The sequence below is a fragment of the Phyllobates terribilis genome, unplaced genomic scaffold, assembly GCF_046119375.1.
Source record: "Phyllobates terribilis strain yellow unplaced genomic scaffold, ASM4611937v1 Scaffold_2__4_contigs__length_985480577, whole genome shotgun sequence".
NCBI classification, from domain to species: Eukaryota; Metazoa; Chordata; class Amphibia; order Anura; family Dendrobatidae; genus Phyllobates; species Phyllobates terribilis.
Window position 1 is genome coordinate 810,339,617 of NW_027362762.1, and position 26,485 is coordinate 810,366,101.

At 45.4% G+C, this 26,485-nt stretch overlaps 1 protein-coding gene across 1 annotated transcript; it reads left to right on the forward strand.

The window, feature by feature from the left end:
* The first annotated feature begins 18,191 nt into the window (after positions 1 to 18,191).
* On the forward strand, positions 18,192 to 19,923 carry LOC141230346 (claudin-4). Its single transcript, XM_073667587.1, has one exon. It carries the CDS (start codon positions 18,299 to 18,301, stop codon positions 18,926 to 18,928), a length of 630 nt encoding a protein of 209 aa, XP_073523688.1. The 5' UTR covers positions 18,192 to 18,298; the 3' UTR covers positions 18,929 to 19,923.
* The last annotated feature ends 6,562 nt before the right edge of the window (positions 19,924 to 26,485 follow it).

The window sequence follows — 26,485 nt, forward strand, 5'->3', positions numbered from 1 at the left end:
CTTTTAGCTGTCCCAACGGGGACCACACTTATTAACAGTTCAAAAGAAAAACAGTCCTTGTACCCTGACGGGTAACTTTGTACAGTTCCTTACTCACGCTACTTTCTTTTAATAGCTATGTCCTCCTTGAGCTCCCTCCTGAGGGCAGTCTTCAGACCCGTCCGGGACCTCTTGGCTTTCCTCGTACTGGTGGTACTGCAGCTTCTCCTCCGTGAGCCGGTGAACGTGGGGGGCGTACTGTCCCTTGGCACCCTCGTGCAGTAGGCCTTGCGGCGGGGTCTGGAGAAGGCCGCGGTTGATGACGCCCCGGGTCAGAGGGTGCGACTTTGGGCCTGGGCGCGGGCTGGTGGTGGCGGTGCCCAGGGCTGGAGGGCTCGGCTGCAGGGCTTGTTGCGGGGTCTGGAGCAGGTCGGTGTCTCCTGCGCCCGTGATCGGCGGCTCCACCAGGGGGCCCGGGAGCAGGCTGACGCTGGCAGCGTCCGGGACAGGGAGACTCCTCTTACCTGCTCCTGCGACCGCTCCTGCGTCACGCGTCTTCTCCTGGCGCTGGTCGGGGCCTGCGACGACTGGGGCACTGCCGATGCTGGGCAGCTTAGTCTGCTGCTGGTCCGCCATCTTGCTGTCCGTTCCCGATGTCTTCCTCCCCCCCGGTGGACCGTGGCCTACCTTGCGATGATCTTCCTCCGTAGGCGGCGGCTCCGCAGTCGATCGTCGGGGTTGAGGACCTTGCGTCGCGCTCCTGTGACGTCAGCGTCGCTCCCTCTCCCTTCCAGGACCTTACGCAGCGTCAGTGCGTGGGGCGGAGCTTCGGATCTCGCGCGCTTTCGGCGTCCACGCCCCTCATCTTCCCGCGCGGCGTCCCGAAAATGGCGTCCGATGGCGGGAAACTTCTCTCAGGTAAGTGCAAAAGTCTTTTTCAGGCACGCAATACCCGTTGGTGGCGGGTTGGTTTGAATCCTGCCGACTACGCCAAAGTTGACGCGCCCCCTGGGCCTGTGCTGTGCAGGGGATTCCCGGAGCCGGATCGCTGGGTGTTGTAGTCTCCGTGGCGGTGACCCGGTCCGTGCCCAGGGTGGTCAATTCAGTGGCAGTTTTAGTGTAATAACAAGTGTCCGACTACGCCACCCATGGATTGCGGTCAATGGGGACCGCCGCTGCAAGGCAGACCGCTGAGGCCGGTGTTATGTGTGCAGCTAAGAATGGGATGACTCCCCACAGGAGGAGTACAGCCTCAGGGCAGTTAGCGTGGATGATGGGAGTGATGGTGGAGATAGTCCCAATATCAATAGTGCCGGAGGAGCAAGAAGTCACAGACAACGTGTTGCAATCCAATGTCCTTTACTCACAGTTTGTATTCTCCAGGTCACTCTCGCGAAGCAGTGACCACCCAAGCCGTGCTGCGTCCACCAGGCAAGGGACTCGGTCAACTCCCAGGTCTTTCTGGAGTATGTCTCAAAGCTCCCTTCCGTCCTTTCTCTGGCTCGTGCCCCACCAGTGACCAAGCTTATGTCCAGCTCCCGCGGGCCTTCTCTTGGGAGGGCTACGTGCCCACATCCCTGACCCTCTATGGTATGCCTTCCTAGCAAGGTGTAGCGAGGGGTCGCACCAAGGGCTGGTTACGACCTCCGGTTCTTGGCTTAAGATGATTTGCTTCCACCAATTTGGGATCCGGTACCCTGTTCTGCCAACCCGTCACCCGCAATCTCCTGGGTCCTTAGGGTTCTCTCCTCCCTCTCGTTCCTGAGCCCCTCTGTTTCACCTGTTACTTCTGTTCTGGTCTTGTTCCCTTTTCCTTTCCACTGTTCCTTCTCCTCTCTCTCTCTCGCTCTGGCCCCGGCCTCTGTGCTAGGCCTGCCCAGGGAGCAGAGCCCATGATGCAGCCCTGCTCCCTGCCTTCTCCACTTCTCCTCACAGACTGAACTTCTTCTTCCTCCTTCAGTGCTGGCTGGGCCTCACAGGCTAGGCCCGCCTCCGGAGCAGAGCTCCACAGAGGCCCTGCTCTGTCACTTCCTCTCTCAGACTGAACACTGATCTAAGATGGTGCCCACCTTTTATACCTCCCTCTGACCATGAGCCCAGGTGACCAGCAACCAATGGGCTCCTTCCTATGCTCAGGACCCAACCCCTATCTGCCCCTACAGCACTGGGTATTCCACCCCCCTCCCCACTCCAGCCAGGGACAGATGCTGTCGTGCCTGCACTTCTGTCTAGTGGGAGCACCGTTGAGCTGTCCCTCGGAAATGGGGTGTGTGTGCTGTATGCAGCCTACTGAGCCTTGATCCATACTCCATCCTTACCCGGGAGTGGGATATCACACCTCTGGATGAGGTGCAATACCTCTGTAGCGACCAAGTCCTCGGGGCGCTACATTACCATATCCCCCTCTGCCTATCGTCAGGGCCTTCCTTTTCCTGTTTCCCCCTCTCTCTTTGCACTGCTCGCCGGGCACCTTCGTGCCCTGGCGTCTCAGAACCTGACAGCTTATATATGTTGCCCCATCCATGAGCCACAAGTATCAGATGTTGGCTCTGTGATTTCAGAGAAAAACAGCTTAATAGCCTATCCGACTAGTCTCCCATGCGGCTCAGTCCCCGGCGGCTTCTCCCTGCCCGCTAGCTTAGAATGACAGGTCTCTCCCAATACACAAGCTTGTCACTGTAAGGGAAAGGTGGGGAGAAGCCACCACTGACCCGACAACTCGACTAATCCCTCGTGTTGCTTGTTCCCCTGCGGTTGTTAAACTATGATTTTCTCTGAAACACTACAGTGTTACAGAATTAAACATATATGCTCGAAATCAAGCAGCCAACGTCTGATGCATGTTGCTTGTGGATGGGGCAGCATGTATCCACTGCCATATTCCTTTTAATGATGACATTATTAGATTTCCAACCAAATTTCCCATTCCATTGGTCCTTATTATGATTTGAAAGTTGTAATTGGGGGAAATAACAGTCTAATTTCTAGAAATCATGCTGATTTTTCAAGTAATTTAGTAATTTATTTAACTCCATACTTGTATTGCCTCAGAGGGATACAAGATGGGACTATATCCGACCCCTAATTATTTTAAATGTCGACTCCTGATGCAAATTTTAGAACTGTATCCAGTCGTTCACCAGAACACAATTGACAAATTTTATGCTACAGGAACCACAGTGGACCATTTTTGGCTATCTATATACAGATACAGTATACCGTATATCATTGTATTAAAGGGGAAAAATAAACTCATCCATTTTGTGGCAGCAGCAGGAGCTATAATCCTGTTACCAACATGGCTACAGAGCCAACCTCCTCCCTTTAAACTGTTCCTAGAAATAATGCCCTATTAAAAATAGTCTGGGTCGAAACCAGATTGCATAAAAAACAGAGGGTCTAAAACTTTTTTGACAGTTGGAAATCATTTATTGCTTTATTCCCCAAAAATGTCCAACAGATATCAAGAACAGATATCGACTCTACAATGTGGTATTAGGAAAGAGTCCTTATGGAGGGATCGCCTCTATAATACACTTTAAATAAAGAAAGGTCCATCTTCTGAAGGTGGGATCCATGCATTCTAGTTACTAGTACTGGTCTTTTTCTGGCGGGTGCTGAGGATTATACCAAACTGAGAAAGTAAAATCTCACTTTAACATGATAATTATTTTCAAATCAAGAAAAGATTAAAATGAAGGATGCTTTATCGGAGCCTGGGAAGGGACCACCAAGTACATCCAAATGACGAGATGGAGGTAGACAGAGTATGTGTGGGATGGTACATGGCTATGCCCACCCTTCAAATTCATGAAAAGTTACACTAATATAGTGCCAAAACTTGCTCCAGAAATGTACTTTTAGACTCTAAGAGGAGTACATTTCAGGCGGTGGCCAGTTAAGAGATGTGTCTAAGTGGCCTGTGCATGTCAATGAATTAGGCAATTGTACACAGGTGAACCCATTAATAAAGACTGATGTACGCAACACCAATCTTATAGAGTAACCGTTGTTTCAATTTATATTTCATAAATCAATAGTACACATGAAAAGAAGAAACTTTCTAAAATATCTTATCAGAGAAATCTGCTTCTTTCTCCTCCAGGACTGATCATTATTCCTCAAAATTCTCAGTTCTGTATTCAGTGCAGACAGATTGTTACTAGTGATGAGCTAATGTGCTCGCCACTACTCGCCCGAATATCACTGTGCTCGGCAAGTATTTCCGGCTTGCTCAGGCGGGAGCTTGGGTCCCCGCCCTGCATGTTTGGCGCTCTTTAGAGGGCCAGTGAACATGCTGAGATTGCTTGCCACGCACTGGAATGCCGTAGCCATGTTGGTTGTGGCATTACACTGATTGGCTGGCCGCATAGCGTCATCGGCTCGTCACAATGTACCCCAAAAACATGCAGAGTAGGGAGTGCTGTTGCTGAGTCAGGGAGAGATTTGCTTGTTTATTAGTTAGTAAAAGTATTCCACAGCACATCTATATATCCATCTGAACTAACAGTCCTTCTGAGGACTAATCCATCTTCATATAATCAGTGGTGATAGCAGGAGTTAGGCAGGCAGGGTTTGTGGCAGACAGTATATACAGCACAAGAGGGTCCATTGCACGTTCTATCTACTGCTGCTACAGATATTTGTAGACATAGCCCTAGATATCAGGGGCCAGGGCTCTTTTTTTATCTTAATCCTGATTATTTGCTTAAAAAGCAAGGCTGGCAGGGTTTGTGGCAGACAGTGTATACAGCACAAGAGGGTCCATGGTACGTTCTGTACGTTCTGTCTGCTGCTGCTACAGATATTTGTAGACATAGCCACAGATATCAAGGGCCAGGGCTAATAATTTTTAGATCTTAATCCTGATTATTTGCTTAAAAAGCAATCCAGCGTACACAATTTTTCTGCTCAATTTTCTTGTTAGCACTGCAGAATACAGCCAGATCTTTTCCATATTACAGCGATAAAAATCCAGAAATTTGTAGTGAACGTTGAAAATATTGGCCTCCATTTATAGTTTGTTGCAGTGTGTCAGTGAAGCTATTCACACGTGCTGGCTGTGAAGAATAGTAAGCTACAGGCCCGCTATTTAAAACCGTGGTTGTCCGTTAGACATAACTGCGGTCCAAATTCAGCCATTTGTAGTGAACGTGGAAAATATTGTCCTCCATTTAAAATGGGCAAGGCGGGTTGCCAGGGACAGGGAAATGGAAGTGATGGTGACAGTGCATGCAGAGGCCGAGGCCATGGCCATAGGCAAGCTGAAATTGTGCCACAACAAACACCCACATCATGTCGCTCGACCTTCCTGTCCCAATTACTAGGGGACCGCAGAACACCACTATTGAACACAGAGCAGTGTCAAAAGGTTGTTGGTTGAATAGCAGATAATGCTTCCAGTCACTTTGCCACCACCACCCTGTCTTCCATACGGTCAAGTCTCAGTAGCCGTGAGTATGGGCCACCTATTCCTCACCCTGATCCTCCTTCCTTCCACCATGCCAAGTGCCCGGAGACAACTGATCCCACACTTGGACACTCAGAAGAGCTGTTCACTTTTTCATTTATAAATCCGGGCCTCTAGCCCGGCTAGCTTCAAGTGGGGCAAGAGGAGAACGCGTGTAGCGATGCCCAAATATTTGAGCAGCCATGGTCACACAAAAGCAACGGTGGGAAAGTGCAATTACTGTCGCAAGAGGTAGATAATGATGAGACACAATTGTCAGAAAGTCAGGAGGAGGATCAGGGTGCGGAAGTGGAAGACGAGGTGGTGAACTATATAGTAACTGACCCAACCTGGCAGGTGGACATGCAGAGACAGGGACAGCAACACACAGGGGGAGGGAGGGGTAGCACCACAACAGGCAGGAACAAGCAGTGTGGTGGCCGAATACATAAGTTAGTACAACTGTTAGGTCTTCCCGAGTCTGGTTATTTTTTAAAGACTCTGCAGATAACCCCAAAAAGACCATTTGCACCATCTGCCAGGCCCGCATCAGCACAGGTAGAAAAACCAGCCTTACCACCACTAGCATGATCAGGCACATGACAGCAAAGCACCCGACTAGGTGGGCTGAATGCCAGGGTCCAGAAACAGTGTCTGCGGGTGACACCACTGCTCCTTCTGCTGTTGTGCGTGCATGCCAATCCCCTGTCCATGGCGCAAGCGAAGATGACTCCCGCCCTGCACCTGTCATTGCACACTCTCATCTAGCACCATCAACAAGCACATCCACTTGTCCCAGCACAGCATTCAGTTGTCCCTACCCCAGTCCTTGGAATGCAAGCACAAATACGCAGCCAACGCCCCACAGGCCACACTACTAAATTCACACATTTTGCGAATGCTTGCGCTCGAAATGTTGCCTTTTAGGCTCGTGGAGATGGAAGCTTTCCATAACCTGATGGCGGCACCCGTCCCTCGGTACTCGGTCCCCAGCTGCCACTATTTCTCCCGGTGTGCCGTCCCCGCATTACAGAAGCACGTGTCTCATAACATTAGCCGTGCCCTCAACAACGCAGTTACTGGGAAAGTCCACCTAACCACAGACATGTGGACAAGTGCTTGTGGGCAGGGACGGTACATCTCGCTGATGGCACACTTGGTTAATATAGTGGAAGCCGGGACCCAGTCGGACGTTGGGACGAAACACTTCCTCCCGACGCCAAGGATTGCAGGCCCTGGGTCCATCAGGGTTGTCCCCACATTCTACAGCTCCTGCATCTCCTCCTCTTCAGCCTCCATCTCCAAAATGACTACATCAGTCACAAGCTGGAAGCACTTCAGCACTGCCTCGGCCAAGCGGCAACAGGCTGTGCTGAATCTAATATGCTTTGGTTACAAACCGCACAATGCTGAAGAGTTGTGGACAGCTCTGAAAGAGCAGGCAGATCTGTGTCTGACACCGCTGAACTTAGAACCAGCCATGGTCGTGTGTGACAATGGCCGGAACCTGGTGGCGGCTCTGAAGCGAGGCGAGCTCACACATGTACCATGCCTGGCCCATGTGTTTAACCTCGTGGTTTAGCAGTTTCTCAAAACCTACTCAGATCTGCTTGTCAAAGTACGCCGCGTGTGTTCCAATTTTAGAAAGTCAGCTACAGCTTCTGCCGCCCTTGGCGTGCTTCAGCAGCGTTTGCAGCTTCCAGTTCACCGACTGGTGTGCGATGTCCCCACTCGTTGAAACTCTACATTGCAGAAGTTGGGAAGGATTTGTGAGCAGGAAAGGGCAATTGTTGACTACCAGCATCAAAACGGCCATCGGTATTCAGGTCAGACTCCACACATAAGACCTCAGGAATGGACATGGATGTCAGACATCTGTACCATCCTCCAAAACTTTGGGGTGAGCAGCGATGACACCATAATTAGCGTCACCATCCCGCTTCTCTGTCTTCTGAAACGCTCGCTGCTCATAATTAAAGAGGATGCATTGCAGGTGGAGAACGATGAGATGGAGTAAGGAACCATACAGGGTGATTCCACACAGCCCAGCCTCATCTCATCCCAAAGTGGATTGGGTGACAATGAGGAAGAGGAGGAGGAGGAAGAACAGGAGCTAGTTTTATGCGCTATAGACTGTACTACCTGCACAACTTTCATACCGTCTGTTCAGCGTGGATGGCCTGAGGACAGGGAGGAGGAGGAGGAGGATGAGGAGGAGAGCATGGTCAGTCATCCTCTTGGTGAGGACATGGAAGTCTTGCCTGTTAGCAGTCTGGCACACATGGCTGAGTTTATGTTACACTGCCTTTCCCGTGACCCTCGCATTGTCCAAATTTTGGGAGACAGCCATTACTGGTTGGTGACACTTCTAGACCCACGCTACAAGGAGAACTTTCTATCTCTTATTCCCGCAGCGGCGGCGGAAAGGCCTTTTAAAATGGGGCAGTACCAGAAGGCCCTTGTTGCGGAATTATTAAAAAAATTCCCATCTGAAAACACTGACGGCAGAGGTCACAGTTCGTTGGACAACCAAGGAGTACAGGTGAGAGAGACACAAATCCAATCCAGCAGAGGCAGGGGAACACTGTCAAAGTTCTGGGACAGTTTTCTCAGACCCTCCCATTGCACAGGCCCTGATTCGTGGGGTACTCTCTCAAGGAGGGAAAAGTTTGGGAAGATGCTGAAGGAGTACCTTTCCGACCATACCAACGTCCTCCGTGATTCTTCTGTGCCTTATAATTATTGGGTATCCAAGCTGGACACGTAGCATGAACTGGCTTTCTATGCCTTGGAGGTCCTGGCCTGCCCTGCCGTTATCGTTTTGTCAGAGCGGATTTTTAGTGCCGCCGGGGGAATCATAACTGATAGGCGCATCTGTCTGTCAACTGAAAATGCTGACAGGCTGACTCATAAAAATGAACAAGGGCTAGATTGGGCCAGACTTCTCAACACCACTGAATGATAGCAGCATAACATAAACTCAAATCCAGTGTCTTTTTTTTTGGGAGGTCTATTCCCATGCACCTCTTCACACCTAGACATGGGTATACACTTCCTGATTTTGTCTATTTGCTCTTATCCTCCTACTTCTCCTCATCCTCCACCACCATATCATTCACCACCATATCTACCATATCACCTCCTCAACGTCTCTTGCAAGGGGCATTAGAGTGCCTCCAAATTTTTGGTAGTCATTGCATTCACTGCATAGGCAAACAGTATGGGAGACCCACTTCCTAATAATGGGCTAAATTTTTTCAGGAGGCCCTACTCTACATCTCTTGCAAGGGGCATTGGAGTGCCTCCAAATTTTTGGCAGCCATTGCAGTCACTGCATATGCAGGAACAGTATGGGAGACCCGCTCCTTTATAATTGGAATATGTCGTTACTTAGGCCCACCTCTATGTGTCTTTAAATTGTTATTGGGGTTTTTCTCAAATTTTGGCAGCTGTTGGACTCACTGCAACTGTATAGTAGAAGCGCTCCTTTCTAATGTAAACATGTCACTACTGAGGCCCACCTCTATGTGTCTTTAAATTGTTATTGGGGTTTTTCCCAAATTTTGGCAGCCGTTGGACTCACTGCATACCCTATAACTGTATAGCAGATCCGCTCCTTTCTAATGGGAACATGTCGCTACTGAGGCCCACCTCTATGTGTCTTTAAATTGTTATTGGGGTTTTTCCAAAATTTTGGCAGCCCTTGCAGTCACTGCATGGGCATTACCACTATAGGAGATCCACTCCTTTATAATGGGATTTTTTTTTTACTGAGGCCCTCCTCTATGTCTCTTCAAAGGGGTATTAGGTGCATTCACATTTTTGGCAGCCCTTGCAGTCACTGCATACGCAATAACAGTATAGGAGACCCACTCGTTAATAATGGGAACAACAAAGCATCGCCGGCTAGTGGCTCTCTAACAATAGTGAGGGCCGACTGCTAGCCCTTTAAGAATAGTAAGGGTCACCTGATGGTCCTATAAAAATAGGCTTTGTGCATAAATTAAACAGGATGTGTCTGATAATGTCTCACACACACATGGCCAGATAAGGTAGTAAAATGTTAAAATGTATTTTTCACCGTTGAAAGCAAAGTGCAAAAACGCATCAAAAATGCTACATGTGAACATAGCCCAAGGTGTGGAGGAGCATTTTTGTTTTTGGTTATTTATTTTACCTTAGATACAAGTCATTACCGTGGAAAGGATGTTCCTCAACATTTTTCCCAGGAAAATCCATTTTGGTTTCGTTTTTGTATGTTTTATTGTGAGTCCGTAAAAGTGGCATAATACTCTGACAACATTGTTGATAGCAGTGACCTGGGAGTCAGAGATGCTTCCAGAGGTCTTCCCCATGCTGTTCCCATGTCATTTCAGCATTGTTCCCATCGATTTGGGCAATTTTTACCCCCTCTGCAGACCGCCGGAGGGGAGCCGCCGGAAAAATGCTTGAGTTTCCCATAGACTTACATTAGGCTCGTTGCACGGATCGAGCACCCGAGCATTCCAATTTGCTCGACTCGAACAACGAGTACCCAAGCATTTTAGAGCTCACGCATCACTAATTGTTACATTACTGAGATAGGAGATGAGTTAAAACCGATGTAGATGAGGGGTGGGAAGAAGAGAGAGGACCTCTGCCTATAGCTACTTCTCCCCCTCTCTTCTACATTGAATCTTATGAGCACCAACTGCCATCACCTACGAGGGGTGTTCATTAAAGATTTCCCCTGACCCACTTCTATTTATCACAGGACGCTGAAACTTCACATGTGTAATGATATAAGTCTCTATAGGTGCCAATTTGCAACTCAGAACTGATAACGGTCTTGATTTTAGAGGTGCTGAAATGGTGTGAAGTTTGACAATTGACCCAGTGGAATACAAAGCAGTCATCAAATTGCTTTACTTAAAAGGCCGCACACCAAAGGAGACGTTCGATGAGATGAAAGAGGTTTATGGTGATGATTCCCCATCATATGATGTAGTCAATAACTGGTATCGTCAATTGAAATGTGGTCGTACTTCAGTGTAAACAGCTTCAATTCCAGAGCGACCCCACTCTGCTATTGATGAACACACCATCCAGCAAGTAGAGGTTGTCATTTTGGAAAATCGCTGCGTAACCATTCGCCACCTAGCCCAAAATGTCAAGATTAGTGTGGGGTCCGTGGAAAAAATCATCCAAGACCATCTTCACATGCATAAGGTATCCTCTCTCTGGGTTCCCTGGCTGCTCACACCTTTCCAGAAGCAAGAACGAGTCAAATGCTCTCAGGCTCTATTGACGATGTGCCATGGAAACCAGGAGGACATTTTCAATAGACTGATCACACAGGATTAAAGTTGGGTCCATCACTATGATCCTGAAACTAAAGTCCAGTTGATGCAATGGAAGCATCATGACTCACCACCTCCAAAGAAGGCACGTGCCCAACCTTCGGCAGGCAAGGTCATGCTTATAGTATTTTGGGACCAGCATGGAGTAGTACTGATGGATTTCCTAGAAAAGGGTACCATGATCACTGGGGAATACTATGCTTCACTGCTGCAGAAATTGCGGGAGGCCATCAAAACCAAGAGACGTGGTATGCTCACCAAAGGTATCCGCCTTCTGCAAGACAATGCACTAGTTCACAACTCTAATGTTACCCAAATGGAAGCATGCTCCTGTGACTTTGAAATTCTACCGCATCCCCCCTTATTCACCCGACGTCGCACCATCGGACTTTCACCTCTTTCCAAAAATGAATCTATATTTGAAGGGCTAGCATTTTCCAGATGATGAGACTCTGATTTCCAAACTTACAACGTGGCTTTTGGCGCAACCTGTTGACCTCTACAAGCGAGGTGTTTACAGTTGCTTAATGAGATGGGAGATGTTTGTGTCCCTAGGTGGCACCTATGTAGAGAAGGACTAATAACTGTGCCAAGTTTCATTGCTCTCAGTCCACAGGAAGTGGGTCAGGGGAAATCTTTAATGAACGCCCCTTGTATTTCAGTAATGTAACAAGCTGTCTTTATTGAATACAGATTTTACCCATGAAATGATAATTTAGAGAGTTATCAGTCAATGTGGAAATAAAAGCCGATTTCTCTGATAAGATATTGTATATTACAAAGTTTATTACTTAATGTGTACTATTGATTTATGGAATAAAAATTAATGAATCTGCTCTAAAGTCTGATGATGCACTTTAATCTCCACAAATGTAAAGGCTGTCAAAGTAATAACTAAAATGGAGATAAGACCACACTTTCTCGCTCTTGTATGTTATTCTATGTTTTTTTGTAAACTCAAGAAAACTATTTCAATAAAACACAGTTTAAAAAATAAAAAATGTGGGTAACACTCTAAAATCTAAACCAATTTATGGATCAATTTAATATCCAGTTTTCTCGTAGTAAATATACAGTACAATGTGACACGATACAAGCTGAGGAACTAAAGTGAAGATGGACGGCACGACAACATAGAGAGACAGGCAGATGAAATGAAAACACAGTATTAGGGAGTGGCTGCACCCTCTTAGAACAAATAGTCTTCACATTTGAAGCCTTCCCAAAATAACTCTCATTCTGTCAGCAGCGAGTGATCACTCCCAAACGTCATTATCTTATTGGGTAATCTGCTTTCTGTGGTGCAGGGGTAGAATCACTCCTGATAAATCTGATAGAACAACCCCAACTGAAGAAAACTGCAGAAGAGCTACTTATAGGAAACAATACATTGCATTCAATATCACATGGAGAAATTGTAGACTCTTTGTTTCCCAATCATGTCATTGTCTTCAAACTTAAACCATTGCATAATGTTCCTCTTAACTTTACTGTCCACTAAACAATACTTATGTAAATGGGACTAGATGGGGGAGGTATTTTCAAATGCTAAAAGGAAGCATCAGGTAAAGAATTTTCTGCATTTCAATTGTCTTTGCCTGCGTTTACATGATAATGGAGGTGGCACAGCATTGTTCCTCAGTTTTCTGAGCTCTAATAAGATCAAAAGTCAAGTAATTCCTGAAACTAGGTCAATAAAGGTTACTATTATTATTTATTTTTAGAGCACCATTGATTCCATGGTGCTGTACATGAGAAGGGGTTACATACAAAACATAAAACATAAATATAAATTACAGTCATGAAACTAACAATGACAAACTGGTACAGTGGGACAGGACCCTTTCCTTGGGGGCTTACAGTCTACAGGGTAATGGGGAAGGAGACAGTATGTTGGGGTGTTGTGGCAGCTCCGGTGGTGGTGAAGGGGCAGCGGGGTCAGTGCAGGCTGTAAGCTTTCTTGAAGAGAAGGGTTTTCTAGTTCTGTCTTAATGTTCCTAGTGTGGCGGATAATCGGATGTTTTAGGGCACAGAGTTCTAGAGGATGGGGGGATACTCGGGAGGAGTCTTGGAGGTGATTGGGTGAGGAATGTATAAGTGTGGAGGAGAGAAGAAGGTCTTGGGAGGACCAGAGATTATGTGTTGGAAGATATCGGAAGATTAGTTCGGAGATATATGGAGGAGACAGATTATGGATGGCTTTGTAGGTCAATGTTAGTAGTTGCAACTGGATATGTTGGAGAACTGGGAGCCAATGAAGCGAGGAGAGAGTTGGATTCGTTGGGCTGCGGAGTTAAGGACAGACTGCAGAGGGTTATATAAGAAAATCAAAAACATATTTTAAGGTCCCCATACACATCAAACTAACATTGTCTGAATTCGCCGATATTGACGGGTTCTGTTGATAATCTAATATGTATGGGGCCCCACAACAGTTGATTGTTGGGGAAGCTAAGGATCTGGCATATCTGATTTCGGAATGCTGATCCTTTTTTCCTCTAGAGATGAGCTGTCACCAGAGATGTCAAACAGCGACTCTCATAGAGAACACTCCTGTATATGAGAGAAAGGGGGATATAGCTGCCGGCTGAATGATTGGCCGAACCATTGTTCTGCTGACAGCTATATTAAGTGTATGGGTAGCTTTATCCTCAGAAAGGCTATATTAAGATAGTGTACATCGAAGGTATAGGTTGCAAATAATCCCAACGTGCAGTATATGTACAAGGTGAGCATCCAACAGATGTCACTATATAGGTATGCGGTGACATACTGTACAATGCCCATTGACTACCATTATAAATGAAACCTATACTGCAGGATGCCTCTGTGTTGATAGCGTAATAAGTTATTATGCCTCTTGATGTATGTTAAAATTACACTGTTTTGCCATGTATCAAGTCGATGGGGTCCTATCAATATGCATTGTTAAGCATTAAAGTGGTATTTCCATCTTTGAAATGTATGGCTTACCCACTGAATATGCCATAAATTCTTGAAGGATGTGGGTCCTACATCTTGGCTTTGTATCTATGGAACTTGTGTCCCTCAAACATCATTCTACATGTAGATTGGGAATGAATAATGAAGGAGATGGCTATATATATGACCCTGATAGAAGTGAATGGAGGGAGCCATGCACATGTACACTCACCTCTCCATCTATTCTCCACCTGGATACAGTGGTCAATGGCTCCTTTACCTGGAAAAATAGTAGATGAAGACCCTTTTTCTGGAGATTTTAGATATTTATGGCATATCCTGTCATAGATTGTAGCTTGCGAGCAGGTCCCTCACTCCTTTTGGTATCTGTTGAGTTATGTGTTATTCTGTAATATCTTTATTGTCTGTACAAGTCCCCTCTAAAATGTAAAGTGCTGTGAAATACATTGGCGCTATAGAAAAAAAAATGATTATTATTATAATGTGCCATGAATGCCTGAGATGAGAACACCTCATTAAATATATCTATGATGACATAGCTCAGATGGGTCCTAACTCTAGAGCTGGCTAAGCAAATGGATATCTTTCCTGACTCCCCATTGTCTACATTTTTATGTTAACTGCTATAAAAAGAGGCATATAAGAAGATGTCAGATATCTCTGGTAACGATTACCTTCAAGGTAAGGAAATTAGAGAATAGCTATGTTGAAATCATGTATGCCCCAACCTTCTTTCAATTCAACCGGTGCTGTCAAGGGTCAGCCATACTGTCCAAATGCACATGAGATCGCTGTCGGGAAGGCCAGATTAACAGTAGACAACTGGAGACTCATTTCTCTGTGCATTTTTATCTATTAAACATGGAAGCTGGCGTGATCGGCCAATAGTGTAATGTGTATAGGGGACTCCTGACTGTCCCCAAATGGATGATGTTGGGGAAGAGAAGGATCAGGAAATTAGAATTCCAATAGGTGACCATATTGTTGAGTCTGGCGTTCTAGATTATGGGGAGATAGCTGTCAAAAGATCATCCTACTGCCAGCTATTTAATGTGTATGACGGCCTTTAATGTTGGTAGGTTGCTACTATAAACTTTGTAACAGGTTTTAAAGGGTATTAAAGGGTGCAATAGCCGGTGGTTTATTTAAGGAATACATTCACAGATCCCTATGTACATATTACTCAGTCAAGGACACACTGTGGGCAAACAAATCTGTAGATCAGCCGTTGGTGGACTGAACAGAAACCAAATCTATAATAAAATGTATAACTTCTTCTGTTACATGTACGTTAGTTACCCATTCACGGATCTCACCTTTAAATTCCACAACTTATGTTCATTTACAAAAACTGAGAAAAGGCCACTTATTACAAGCATTTTGTAACTATACATTTTTATTGTCCCAAACAACTGTTTTTTATAAAATTGAACTCACTAAGTGGATCCAAAGTGCATGTTTTTTATGGTTTGTTTAATCTGTTCAATTTTCGTTCAGAAATCAAAATCCAATTGTGAATGCTGTGATTTTTTTTCCATTGGATTCCAATTCTTGTCTGATTTTATTTGTCTGAATGGGGCCATGGCTATGGGATCATAAGGTCAGTGTGCAGCCGTTTCTGCAGAAGTTACTTAAGTGAACCTGAATAAGCCCTTACTATTAATGTAATACAGCTCTGTCTGTGGCATATTACATGGTCATAATGCCCAGTGTGCCCTGAGTGTGGCACTGCCTTGTGTGGGATTCAACTACTCAATGTTCTGGAGGAGGGAGTTGTGGAACTTTCCACGCTATACCATGAACCTGCTGAGATAGGAACTTCAATGGTGGGTCCTGCTGCACATCCAACCAAATATTAAAATGCAAAAACAAATTATTAGGTAAACATTAAAATAGCATTAATAAAAACGAAACCTGACGCGTTTTTGGCGCACACAGGCACCCTTAGTTATAGCATGACCATCTAATGTGTATGGGGGTTTCTCAACAGATGATGCTGAGGACAAGAAGATTGAGGCTGTTGATTTTCAATGGCAGTTTGTTTTATTCAGCACAGAGATAAGCTGCTACCAGGGGAGCCTGGCAGCTGCTCACTCTTAAGACTCCTATATACATTAGACTAATGTTGGCCAAACCTTCCAATACTGACGGGTTCAGCTGATGGTCTAATGTGTATGGGGAGTGCCGGCCGACTGATGTTCAGGAAATATGTCAATTGCGAATATCTGATTTTAGGTGGCCAATCACATTGTTCTCCACGAGATAAGCTGCCGGCCAACATGTCACTAATAGGGTTTCTCATAGAGAACACAGGAGCGCTGAGCTGAGCTAACGCTTCTGTGTATGGCAGTCAGCTGAACAGTTGGCTGATGCATCATTTGGCCAAGAGCCATCTCATGTTTATGGCCTGCTTTAGAGAACACAAGAGCGATGGCTAAGTGAGTGCTCCTGTGTATGGAAGAGTTGGCTGACATGGCTGTCGCCTGAACAATCGGCCAATGCATCGTTTGGCCAACAGCCATCTCATGTGTATGGCCGGCTTTAGAGAACACAGGAGCGATGGCCGAGTGAATTCTCCTGTGTATGGAAGAGGTGGCTGAGATGGCTGTTGGCCGAACAATCAGCCGATGCATCATTTGACCAACAGCCATCTCATGCATGGCCGGCTTTAGAGGACTCAGGAGCCCTGAGAGTTCTGAAAATTGTGAGAGAAAGCTTTCAGCTGAATGATCGTTTGACCAACAGCTATCTAATGTTTATGGTGGGCGTAAGTATCTATTGTTTACTTATTTTAGCTGCATTGTTTTTGTGTGCAGCTTTTTCTTTAAAGCAGACATCCCCTTTAAGGTGTGGCCCCATTGATGAGTGTTATCTATGGAGACAACAATGTAAATCTGATATACATGCTTACTTTTGACAGAAAAATAGCGTAAGATGTGGTCTAGACAGAAACGTGTGCTGTACAATGCCTTATTGTAGAAGGTGAACTTTTTCAATTATTTGGTGGCACTTTCATCCGTGCCACCCTGTTCCCACGGAATGTGAATGTCGCATATCCGCCACACATGACTTAGAGTGGTTTATTTTGCAGAACAGCTATGGTTGCAATGCTGTCATGTGCCACAAAAAAGATATGGTCACCTGAAAGTTTCTGCAGCCACATTGTAGGATGCCTGTATGTACTGTACAAGACCAGATTATAGGGATGGTAAAAAGGGGTAACGGTCCAGGAGTCTCCGCCACCTATTCCCCTAATTCCTTCTGAGACACTCTTAGCAGTAACACATGTGAGTCATTTACAGTGTATTGCCAGCAAGGTAAATGTCATGCAGCTTGTAATACTAAGGGTCAGGGCTTTGTTCTCCCTGTAAAGCGCTCAAATGCCCCATGTGCCAGCACGCAAGAAATCCAGGGATTGAGCATGCATTATAATTGCAATAGGGTGATAAGTGGCTGTCAGGTACGTCTGGCTCCACTTATCTCAAAGTTGAACGAAGAATTCAGAAAGTTAAAATCTAGTAGGTTGAACTTTGTATACCCCAATAACAGTGAGCAGGGGAGGGAAGGGTCACCACAAAATTGTTTTCTCAGGAATCTGGTAGGTTCCCAACGTGACTCCCGTGTATGTAGAAATATGGTGCAGATATCGAATTACTCAAGGTTATTACTGACATAGATATTAAAAATGGGGACAAGGTAGTTTGGGGAAAAATGTGCAGAAACAATAGGAGGGCTTCATTAGAACAATTCCATGTATTTTCTGTTCTTACAGCAATGAAGCAAATAGCTTGATCACCGTAGTTATTACGCTTTCCTGCAATTAATGGCTTTTTAGTTTTTCTTTTGCCCTCCAAGATTTGCAAATATTTTCTGCTGCTTTTCTGTTCACAAAAGTCAGATCAGTGCCATAAATGTAAAGCTTAACATGTAGTGATTTTTCGTTCGATTTAAGCAGTTTAGGTGATTGGCGTTGGAAATCGCAGGGCACAAATGTGTGCCAGCGGCTCTTCCACAGGCAATTCACTGCTCAGATTCCTGCATTTTGTGTATATTTCTTGTGCTGATTTAATACAGTACATGAAAATAGATTTCTGGGAGACATTCTGGTTATAGGTGGGCTTAGAGACACACGGCATATCACATACGTGATTAGTCACCTGCGACCTGTATGACAATAGGATGAGGTAACATATTTAGCTTTTTTCAGCTTTATGACCCTATTTCCTGTGATTAATACATACGCTGTCCCCAGACTTTCTGTTTTCATGTTCAGTGATATGATACTAGGAAACTCTGTTGGCTCTGGTGACACATACAGCCCAGTGACAATTTTGCTCAGAAGATGGGGGAGGTGAAGGGTGGGTGAAACCACTCATTGTTGTGACAAACACAGAATCCAGCTCAACTAGTTTCATGGCTCCTGGTGAGTTTCTGTGAGATGGAGAACTGGATTAATGCAGACAAACTCCTCCCATGGGTGTTTGTGAATATATCTAGCCTCCTGCATTCACACCTCACACTTGCACTGCTGATCATCCAAGACACAGCATCTTTCTCATTCTCCAGCTAACCAAAGGAAGAAGAAGCAATGGCTTCCATGGGTCTGCAAGTCCTGGGCATCGCCCTTTCCATCATCGGCTGGCTGGGCACTGTGGTCTGCTGTGCCCTCCCAATGTGGAGAGTTACTGCCTTCATCGGTAACAACATTGTGGTGGCCCAAATCGTTTGGGAAGGACTATGGATGAATTGTGTTGTTCAAAGCACTGGACAGATGCAATGCAAGGTCTATGACTCCATGCTTGCCTTGCCCCAGGATCTCCAAGCAGCCAGAGCTCTTATTGTCATAGCCATAGTTGTGGCTCTCCTGGGAGTTATGTTGTCCATTATTGGAGGCAAGTGCACCAACTGCGTGGAAGATGAGTCCGCAAAAGCCAAGATCATGATCGTCAGTGGAATTGTCTTCATCGTAGCCGGAATCCTTACTTTGATCCCTGTCTCCTGGTCTGCAAACAACATCATCAGGGACTTCTACAACCCACTGGTGGTGGAAGCACAGAAGAGAGAGCTGGGAGCCTCACTGTACATTGGATGGGCTGCCGCCGCCTTGCTTCTCCTGGGTGGTGCCATGCTGTGCTGCAACTGTCCACCAAGGGATCAGAAACCCTACTCTGCCAAATACTCTGCTGCACGATCTGGACCAGCCAGCAACTACGTTTAATTAGGCACGAAGGACTAAAAGACATTGAACGTTCATCAATTTTTTTCTTTCCCTCATATATGGACACAGACTGTAGCATGGGTCATCTCAGAAGAATCACTTCATGATTTTGGTTGTTCCTACACTCTCAGATATGCTACAATTGCACAAGCCCATCAAAGAAACTCTTTATGGCACCTGTCCGGCAGAGGGTGCTGTCACTGACCAATCAGATGCTCAGTGAAGAGAACTGTGACTTGGGTGGGGTGCGGTTTTGGGTGGGAAAGTAATAACTGATCTGTACAAATATTGGGCTACATAGGTGCATGCAGGCAGTGTGCCATACTTACTCTGGTCAGTAATATGCAACAGTTAAAAAAAATCCAAGACACAAAAGCCAAGGGTCCAAAATCTTGTCTGTGTTGTCAAAAAAGGAACTCAGGGAGCAGAAAATGTCAAAAGAGAAGAGGGGTGGGAAAATTGAACCTACTTGAGATTTATGTTATAGTGATTTTCACAAATGAGATCTAATGGAGGTTGTAATATTTCAGTATTTCATATTGCCAACCATCTGTGCTCTTAGATGAAAGGCAACTCCCAATCAATGACCTAAAGAACCTGATAGGAGTTGTAGTTCATAGAGGCACTTTTGGTTTTCTGCTACAAGTGCTTTTCTGCCAAATCAAAATGTGAGATGTACAGTAGAAACCTGGCTTCTTAGGATGATTTTAATTCTGTATGTATATTTAAGATTATATATACCATAGCTGGTCTTTACATTACCCATACTATATAATATGCTCTCCCTTACTGTTCAGACTAACAGTGATCACAATTTACTGTGTGTGCACAATGCTCCAATCTGTGCTTCTTCCATTGCTGCTTCATGTCAGTGAAGAAATATAAATGTATGTTGCTGTTTTTTAAACTATTATTTTTATATGTTTTCATAAATGTTTATGCTATTCAGATTTTAAAACTTGTTTCTAAAATAATAAAAAAAAACTTTTAACCAATCTTGTTGTACAAATGTATTTTTTTTTATGTACAAGTATTCTTGAAATACAGGTATGCTTGGAAATACGCGTACAATCCTGAGAGGAACCTGCATTTGCATGACAGTACTTGTATGAGATACCTAATTATTTTTTCACTTGAAGGTTGGGGAAGGTAATTACACAGATACTACGTTGTAAGTGCAAAAAGAAGTTTATATGACATAATCTCTTCTTTGTGTCTCTTTTCTGTAATAATATATACTACAAAATAACGTTATAGAAATATCATAATTAGAGAAGAAGACTCAACAATATATATGTAACCTACAAAGAATAAAAATGAGTCAATATATCTCCAAAAAGTTATTTAAAACAATAATTTTTGTTGAACAAACAATTACACACAATATTAAAAAGAGGCCATGCTTCTTGGCACTGGCACATAAGGGAAACTTTTTCCTCATATAAAAATCAATTGAGATAGACCGAAATGAGCTAAAAAAGAAAAGGGAGACACAAAGGGAACATGGAGTATGGATCTGGGTAGTGATCAAATTTTGCGATCAGAGAGCCAAAAAGCATATACATGTGTGTGTCTGTGTATATGCTTTTTATATATATATGTATGCAAAATAACAATGCTTGTGTATCTGACATTGCTGTCAAGTAATCAACAGTGTATGCTCCACACCAGTAAATTAGAAAAGTCAAAATGATATAGAGAGGGCCAACACATACAATACAGAAATATGCACGAGAATATGGTTCAACTAGGTCAAAGAGGGTCACATAGTGTATATCTCAATGGAACTATGAAAGATGAAAAAGGCAGCAATAACATACATGGCAAACCGCGCATATAATAGAAAGAGGGTGTCTTACCCATGTATCCCAATGTGTACCCTCCTACCCCAACGCACGTTTTGGTATAAACACCTTCTTGGGGTGGGGGGGTGGAGCTACCACATAGGCGCAGTTTGCCCATGCATGTTATTGCTGCCTTTTCATCTTTCATGGTTCCATTGAGATATACACTATGTGACCCTCTTTGACCTAGTTGAACCATATTCTCATGCATAATATTTCTGTATTGTATGTGCTGGTCCCCTCTATATCATTTTGACATTTCTTATTTGACTGGTGTGGACCATACACTGTTGATTACTTGACAGCAATGACCAATACGCTATAAAACCACAAGTGCTTTGCCAAAATCGAAGAGGAGGACAAAAATAGCCTTGGAGGGATGTATACCGAACTATTAACCAAATGGGGAGAACCCCATATAAATTTCCTTCTCTATTAGGCTATAAAACTTAACTTTTAATATTATTATTTCCGTTTAAACTGCATAGAGGGTATTAAACCATTGTCCTTAATCTACATAGATCATTTTGTTTGGGTTGCCACTTATATATTGTTCTGATGACATCGCAAGGTGCCACCATTTATGGCAGAATAGGACAATTAATGTTTATACAGCACATGTCCCCCCAACATATTTCACTGCATGTGCGTCATAATGAGGGGATTGGAGATGCCAGTGTCCCATCCCCTGATGATGCCGCACATGTGGTGAAACATCACTTCAACAACGCTGTAACCAATCATTATGCTCAGTGACTCTGGCTGTGGAGCAGGCATGAGCTGCAAAGCTCACTGATTGGCTGCAGCACGGTCATGACGTGATGTCACCAGTGAAGAAAAATAACAGAGCCTAAGAGACACAGTGCTGAACCCAGGGACGGTAAGTAAAGTGTGGTTTATTTTTTTCACATTTAACTAAGCTGGTAGGCAAACGTTATATGAAAGCGGTCAACCCCCTTTAAGTGACTAACAGGGTTAAGAGATTAAAAAAGAAGGTCTGCTTTTATTCTTGAAAAAACTGGTACCTGTAACATCACGGCCGGTGTGCCTGCATGGCTTCCCACTCCACACCATGCAAAGACGCCGACTTACTCACCAGTCCAGGCCGTGCAGTTTGCTCCTTATCATCTGCTTGCTGTGCATGCTTAGGGCAACCGCGCCTGCACTTCCTGATTCTTAAAGGAACAGTGCGCGCATTCCTAATGTGTCCCCAGCCTATTGCCGAGAGGCACTAGGTCCTGTCCTGTACTCTCCTGTCCTGTCCTCTCCTGTTCTCTCCTCCCTGGGGGCTGAGTACCCAAGTTTGAACCCTGAACCTGTTTGTACCTTTATCTGAATTAGGACCTATTCCTGTACCTGTTTGTATCTGTGTCTGATCTTTCCCTTAACCTCCTGTGTCTGTTCCAGTACTTTTCTCATAACCTGCAGAACCTATCTCCAATCTGTTGTCTCTGTGCTACATTTTGAGACTTGTGTGTTCACTCCCTACTTCATAGTAAGTATCCTGTGTGAATCTGGCTCTGTCTGCCCTGTGACCCTGTCCTTGTATTGATCCTCTGTGTACTTGCTTTTATTCTGTGCTAACCTGACCCTGTCTGTTCCATGTGAACAGAGGCCTGTTTTTCCTGTCCGCTCCTGCGGTTTCCTTGCCTGTCCGCGCCTACGGTTTCTTTCCTGAATTTCAGTCTGAACTGGGCCTGTATTCCTGTTGTACCTGCCAGTGATTCAGTTCTTCAAGAAGCTGTTCCTGTCCATTCAGTCTGAACTGGTCCTACCAGGCCTGTATACCCGCCGTGCCCGCCAGAACCCACCTGCGTGTCTGTATATCAGCCGTGCCCGCCAACACCTACCTGTCTGTATACCAGCCGTGCCCGCCAGCACCTACCTGCCTGTCTGTATACAAGCCGTACCCGCCAGTGTCTGCCTGCCTGTGAATTAGCCGTACCAGTCAGTATCCCTTCTGCACCTCCCAGTGCTTATCTGCATACCAGCCGAACCTGCCAGTACCTGCATACCTCGTTGAGGGTCAAAGCTGTGTGTCCGAGGTCTGACCTGGTGTAGCACCTGGTTCTGCCCTTCTGGGCTCTCCTCGGATCGTGGCACCGTCAGTTGTCATGCATCCGAGGTCAGTCTGGGAGTGGCACTTAGTCAGGCCCCTCCAGGCACCCCTCGGTCTCTGGCACAGTGGGACTACAATCCACACTCACGCTAAACAGTCTGGGCGCGAGCGTAACAGTACCATTCAAGTGAATGGGGATGAGCTGCGATACCAGATGTAGAATATTGAAAATCAAATATTTTATAGTATATTTGCACTTTCTCTAATATATGAATACAATATGAAGCAATGTACAATAATATGAAGCACAATATCTTGTAAGTACAGGCAGAGATGATGGGTTAGAGGCGATGCAAGTGATCGAGGAATGTATCTGGTTAACTGCCATGATGTATGGGAAGACTCATATTTCTTGACATGTGAGAAACAAAACATTTGCATTTCTTTGCATGATATCCTGTAATTTGTTTTTAACAAACTAAGTGGAAATTTATTAATAAGCTATTTACTGAATTACTAACTAGCTATTAGTTATATGTAAAATAATAAGTGTAGCTTAATTCATTTTTAAGAGAAAACAGCCACGGATTATCTAGAGGGGGCAAGCTGTCAACGCTTTAATTTATTTCAATAGAGAAGTGTAATATGATTAGAAAACTTGTTGACACTGGAAAGAGTTTTGAACATTTTGAGCCTCAAAGACTTCTCATATGGAAAGTCTTATATGAGTTACACATTGTGAGCGCTTATAAGGAAAATAAAATGCAAGGTCTGTGGTCCACCCTGAGGGATGATCAGAGTTAAAATGTGCTTGTAAAAACCTGTTTATAGGACTACTTTTGCAAGCAGTATAGCTGCCCCCCAGCAGCACAGTATTTCCAGCCTCTACAAGGCCTCGTATTCACTCCCTCTTCTTCCCTCCTAAGAGAAGCTAAGCTATAGCAATGCAGACTGTCCTGGGTTGGGCTATGCCCTTCTGTGACCTGCACATACCTCCCAACCCTTCTGGATTTTGGGCGCTGTCCATGCTCCATGCACTGATGTGTCTCCAAAAATTGGTGCACAAACCACTGAGTAGAAGCAGTGATGTTACAACCAGCCATATACTGCATGTGGTGCCTTCTGCTACTCAGTGGTCCCAGCAACTGCACATACTGATCCTGTGATCTTCTGTCATGTCTATGACGCACCCCCTGGGCCATATTCTTTAGGGGAATACCCGGAGCCGGATCAGATGGGGGTTGTAGTCTCCGAGTGGCTGTGACCCGGTCCGTGCCCAGGGTGTCAAGCTCAGAGTATGTGGCAGTCCTACAGATGTTACAAAGTTCTTTATGTCGACTACGCCACCCGTTGGATTGCGGTCACTACGGCCGCCGCTGCAGCAGGGTCCGCTGAGGCTGATGGTGTTGGTGCAGCTTTAGATAGTATAACCCCCAACGGGAGGGGTATGGCCTCAGGGGGTCAGGTGCAGAGGATGGGGGTTGTGGTGGTGCAGCGTAGATGATAAGTAAAGACAGAGTCGGGTTGTGCAGTTCAGGGTGTTTACTTACTGCAGATATTCCGGTCACTCCGGCCTTGAGTGACCACCCGAGCCGTGCTGCGTCCACCAGGTCCTGGATTCAGCCAACCCCCAAGCAAGTCCGGAGCATGTCCCTGAGCCCTCCTTCTTGTCCTTTCTTCTGGCCGTCCCCACCAGGGATCCACCTAGGTCCAGCTCCCTCGGGCCTTCTGTTGGGAGACCCTTGGCCTTGGGTTCCCTGACCCTACACGTGGTTTGCCTTCAGGGTGGATGTGGTGGGTGGCCGTGGCAGATCCTGCCCACGGCCTCCGGTCTCTGGCTGAGGTATGCTTTAGCCCCCACCAGTTTGGGATCCGGTACCCTATTGCCAACTCTTCACCCTAGGGTTGTACTCGGGTTCTCAGAGTTCCTTCTGTCTCCCCCTCTGGGTCTTTCTTGCTCCACTCTCACTCTCTCTCTCTGGGCCTTGGAGCTGCTCTTCTCCTCTGCTCTCTTCAGGTTACACTCTGACAGACTGACCCTGATCTTAGATGGTGCCCACCTTAAATACTCCCTCTATGTGTGAGCTCAGGTGACCAGCACCCAATGAGCTCCTATCTTTACCCAGGCTGCTCCCCCTCTCTGCCCCTACACTACTGGGATGTACCACCCCCCTCCCACTCCAGCCAGGAACAGACTCGGTCGTACCTGCACATTTCTAAGTGGGAGTACCGTTGGTCTGCTCCTCGGAAATGGGATGTGTGTAGTGCATGCAGCTTTCTGAGCTCAGTTCCACACTCCATCCTTACCCGGGAGTGGAATATCACACCTCTGGGTTGAGGTGCAATACCCCTGTAGCAGCCGAATCCTCAGGGTGCTACATCTACCTATGGCTAAAGTGTGCTTTAGTGGCAGAGTGAAAGGCAGAATCCTCAATGCCACCCATGCAGTGAGTCATATTACATTGCAGTGTTGTCATGTGTGATGGTTTGCCCATTTTCAAACTAAATGAACTACACTATGTGTTTCTCCTGAAGAAGAGGCATATGCTCCCCCCAGGAGAAAAGAGCTAAAGGGTCCAGTGGGTGGGTACACTTTTCCCATTGCTATAGGATAATATTTGTGTTCATTATAGTACTGTATAGACCGAGTATAGTATGACAAGAATTACCCATAGTGTAAAAAGATCTAAACAAACTGGAACTGTGGGCAGCAGCTAACAGGATGGTTTTCAACAGGGAGAAATGCAGAGTCCTACATCTGGGCAAAAAAGAAAATGAAAAATGCATATACAGTGGGTGCGGAAAGTATTCAGACCCCTTTCAATTTTTCACTCTTTGTTCCATTGCAGTCATTGGGTAAATTCTAAAAAGTTCATTTTTTTTCTCATTAAAGTACACTCTGCACCCCATCTTGACTGAAAAAAACCAGAAATGTAATTTTTTTCAAATTTATTAAAAAAGAAAAACTGATATATCACATGGTCGTAAGTATTCAGACCCTTTGCTCAGACACTCATATTTAAGTCACATGCTGTCCATTTCCTTGTGATCCTCCTTGAGATGGTTCTACTCCTTAATTAAACTGATAGGACTTGATTTGGAAAGGCACACACCTGTCTATATAAGACCTCACAGCTCACAGTGCATGTGAGACCAAATGAGAATCATGAGCTCAAAGGATTTGCCCAAGGAGCTCAGTGACAGAATTGTGGCAAGGCACAGATCTGGCCAATGTTATAAAAGAATTTATGCATTACTCAAGGTTCCTAAGAGTACAGTGGCCTCCATAATCCTTAAATGGAAGAAGTTTCGGACCACCAGAAGTCTTCCTAGACGTGGCCGTCCAGCCAAACTGAGCAATCGTGAGAGAAGAGCCTTGGTGAGAGAGGTAAAGAAGAACCCCAAGATCACTGTGTCTGAGCTCCAGAGATGCAGTAGGGAGATGCGAGAAAGTTCCACAAAGTCAACTATCACTGCAGCCCTCCACCAGTCGGGCCTTTATGGCAGAGTGGCCCGACGGAAGCCTCTCCTCAGTGCAAGACATACACTGCTCAAAAAAATAAAAGGAACACCTAAACAACACAATGTAACTCCAAGTCAATAACACTTCTGTGAAATCTACCTGTCCAGTTATGAAGCAACACTGATTGTGAA

Excerpts from the sequence above, each read along its gene's own strand:
- LOC141230346 (XM_073667587.1), top strand. The coding sequence starts at position 18,299 with ATGGCTTCCATGGGTCTGCAAGTCCTGGGCATCGCCCTTTCCATCATC.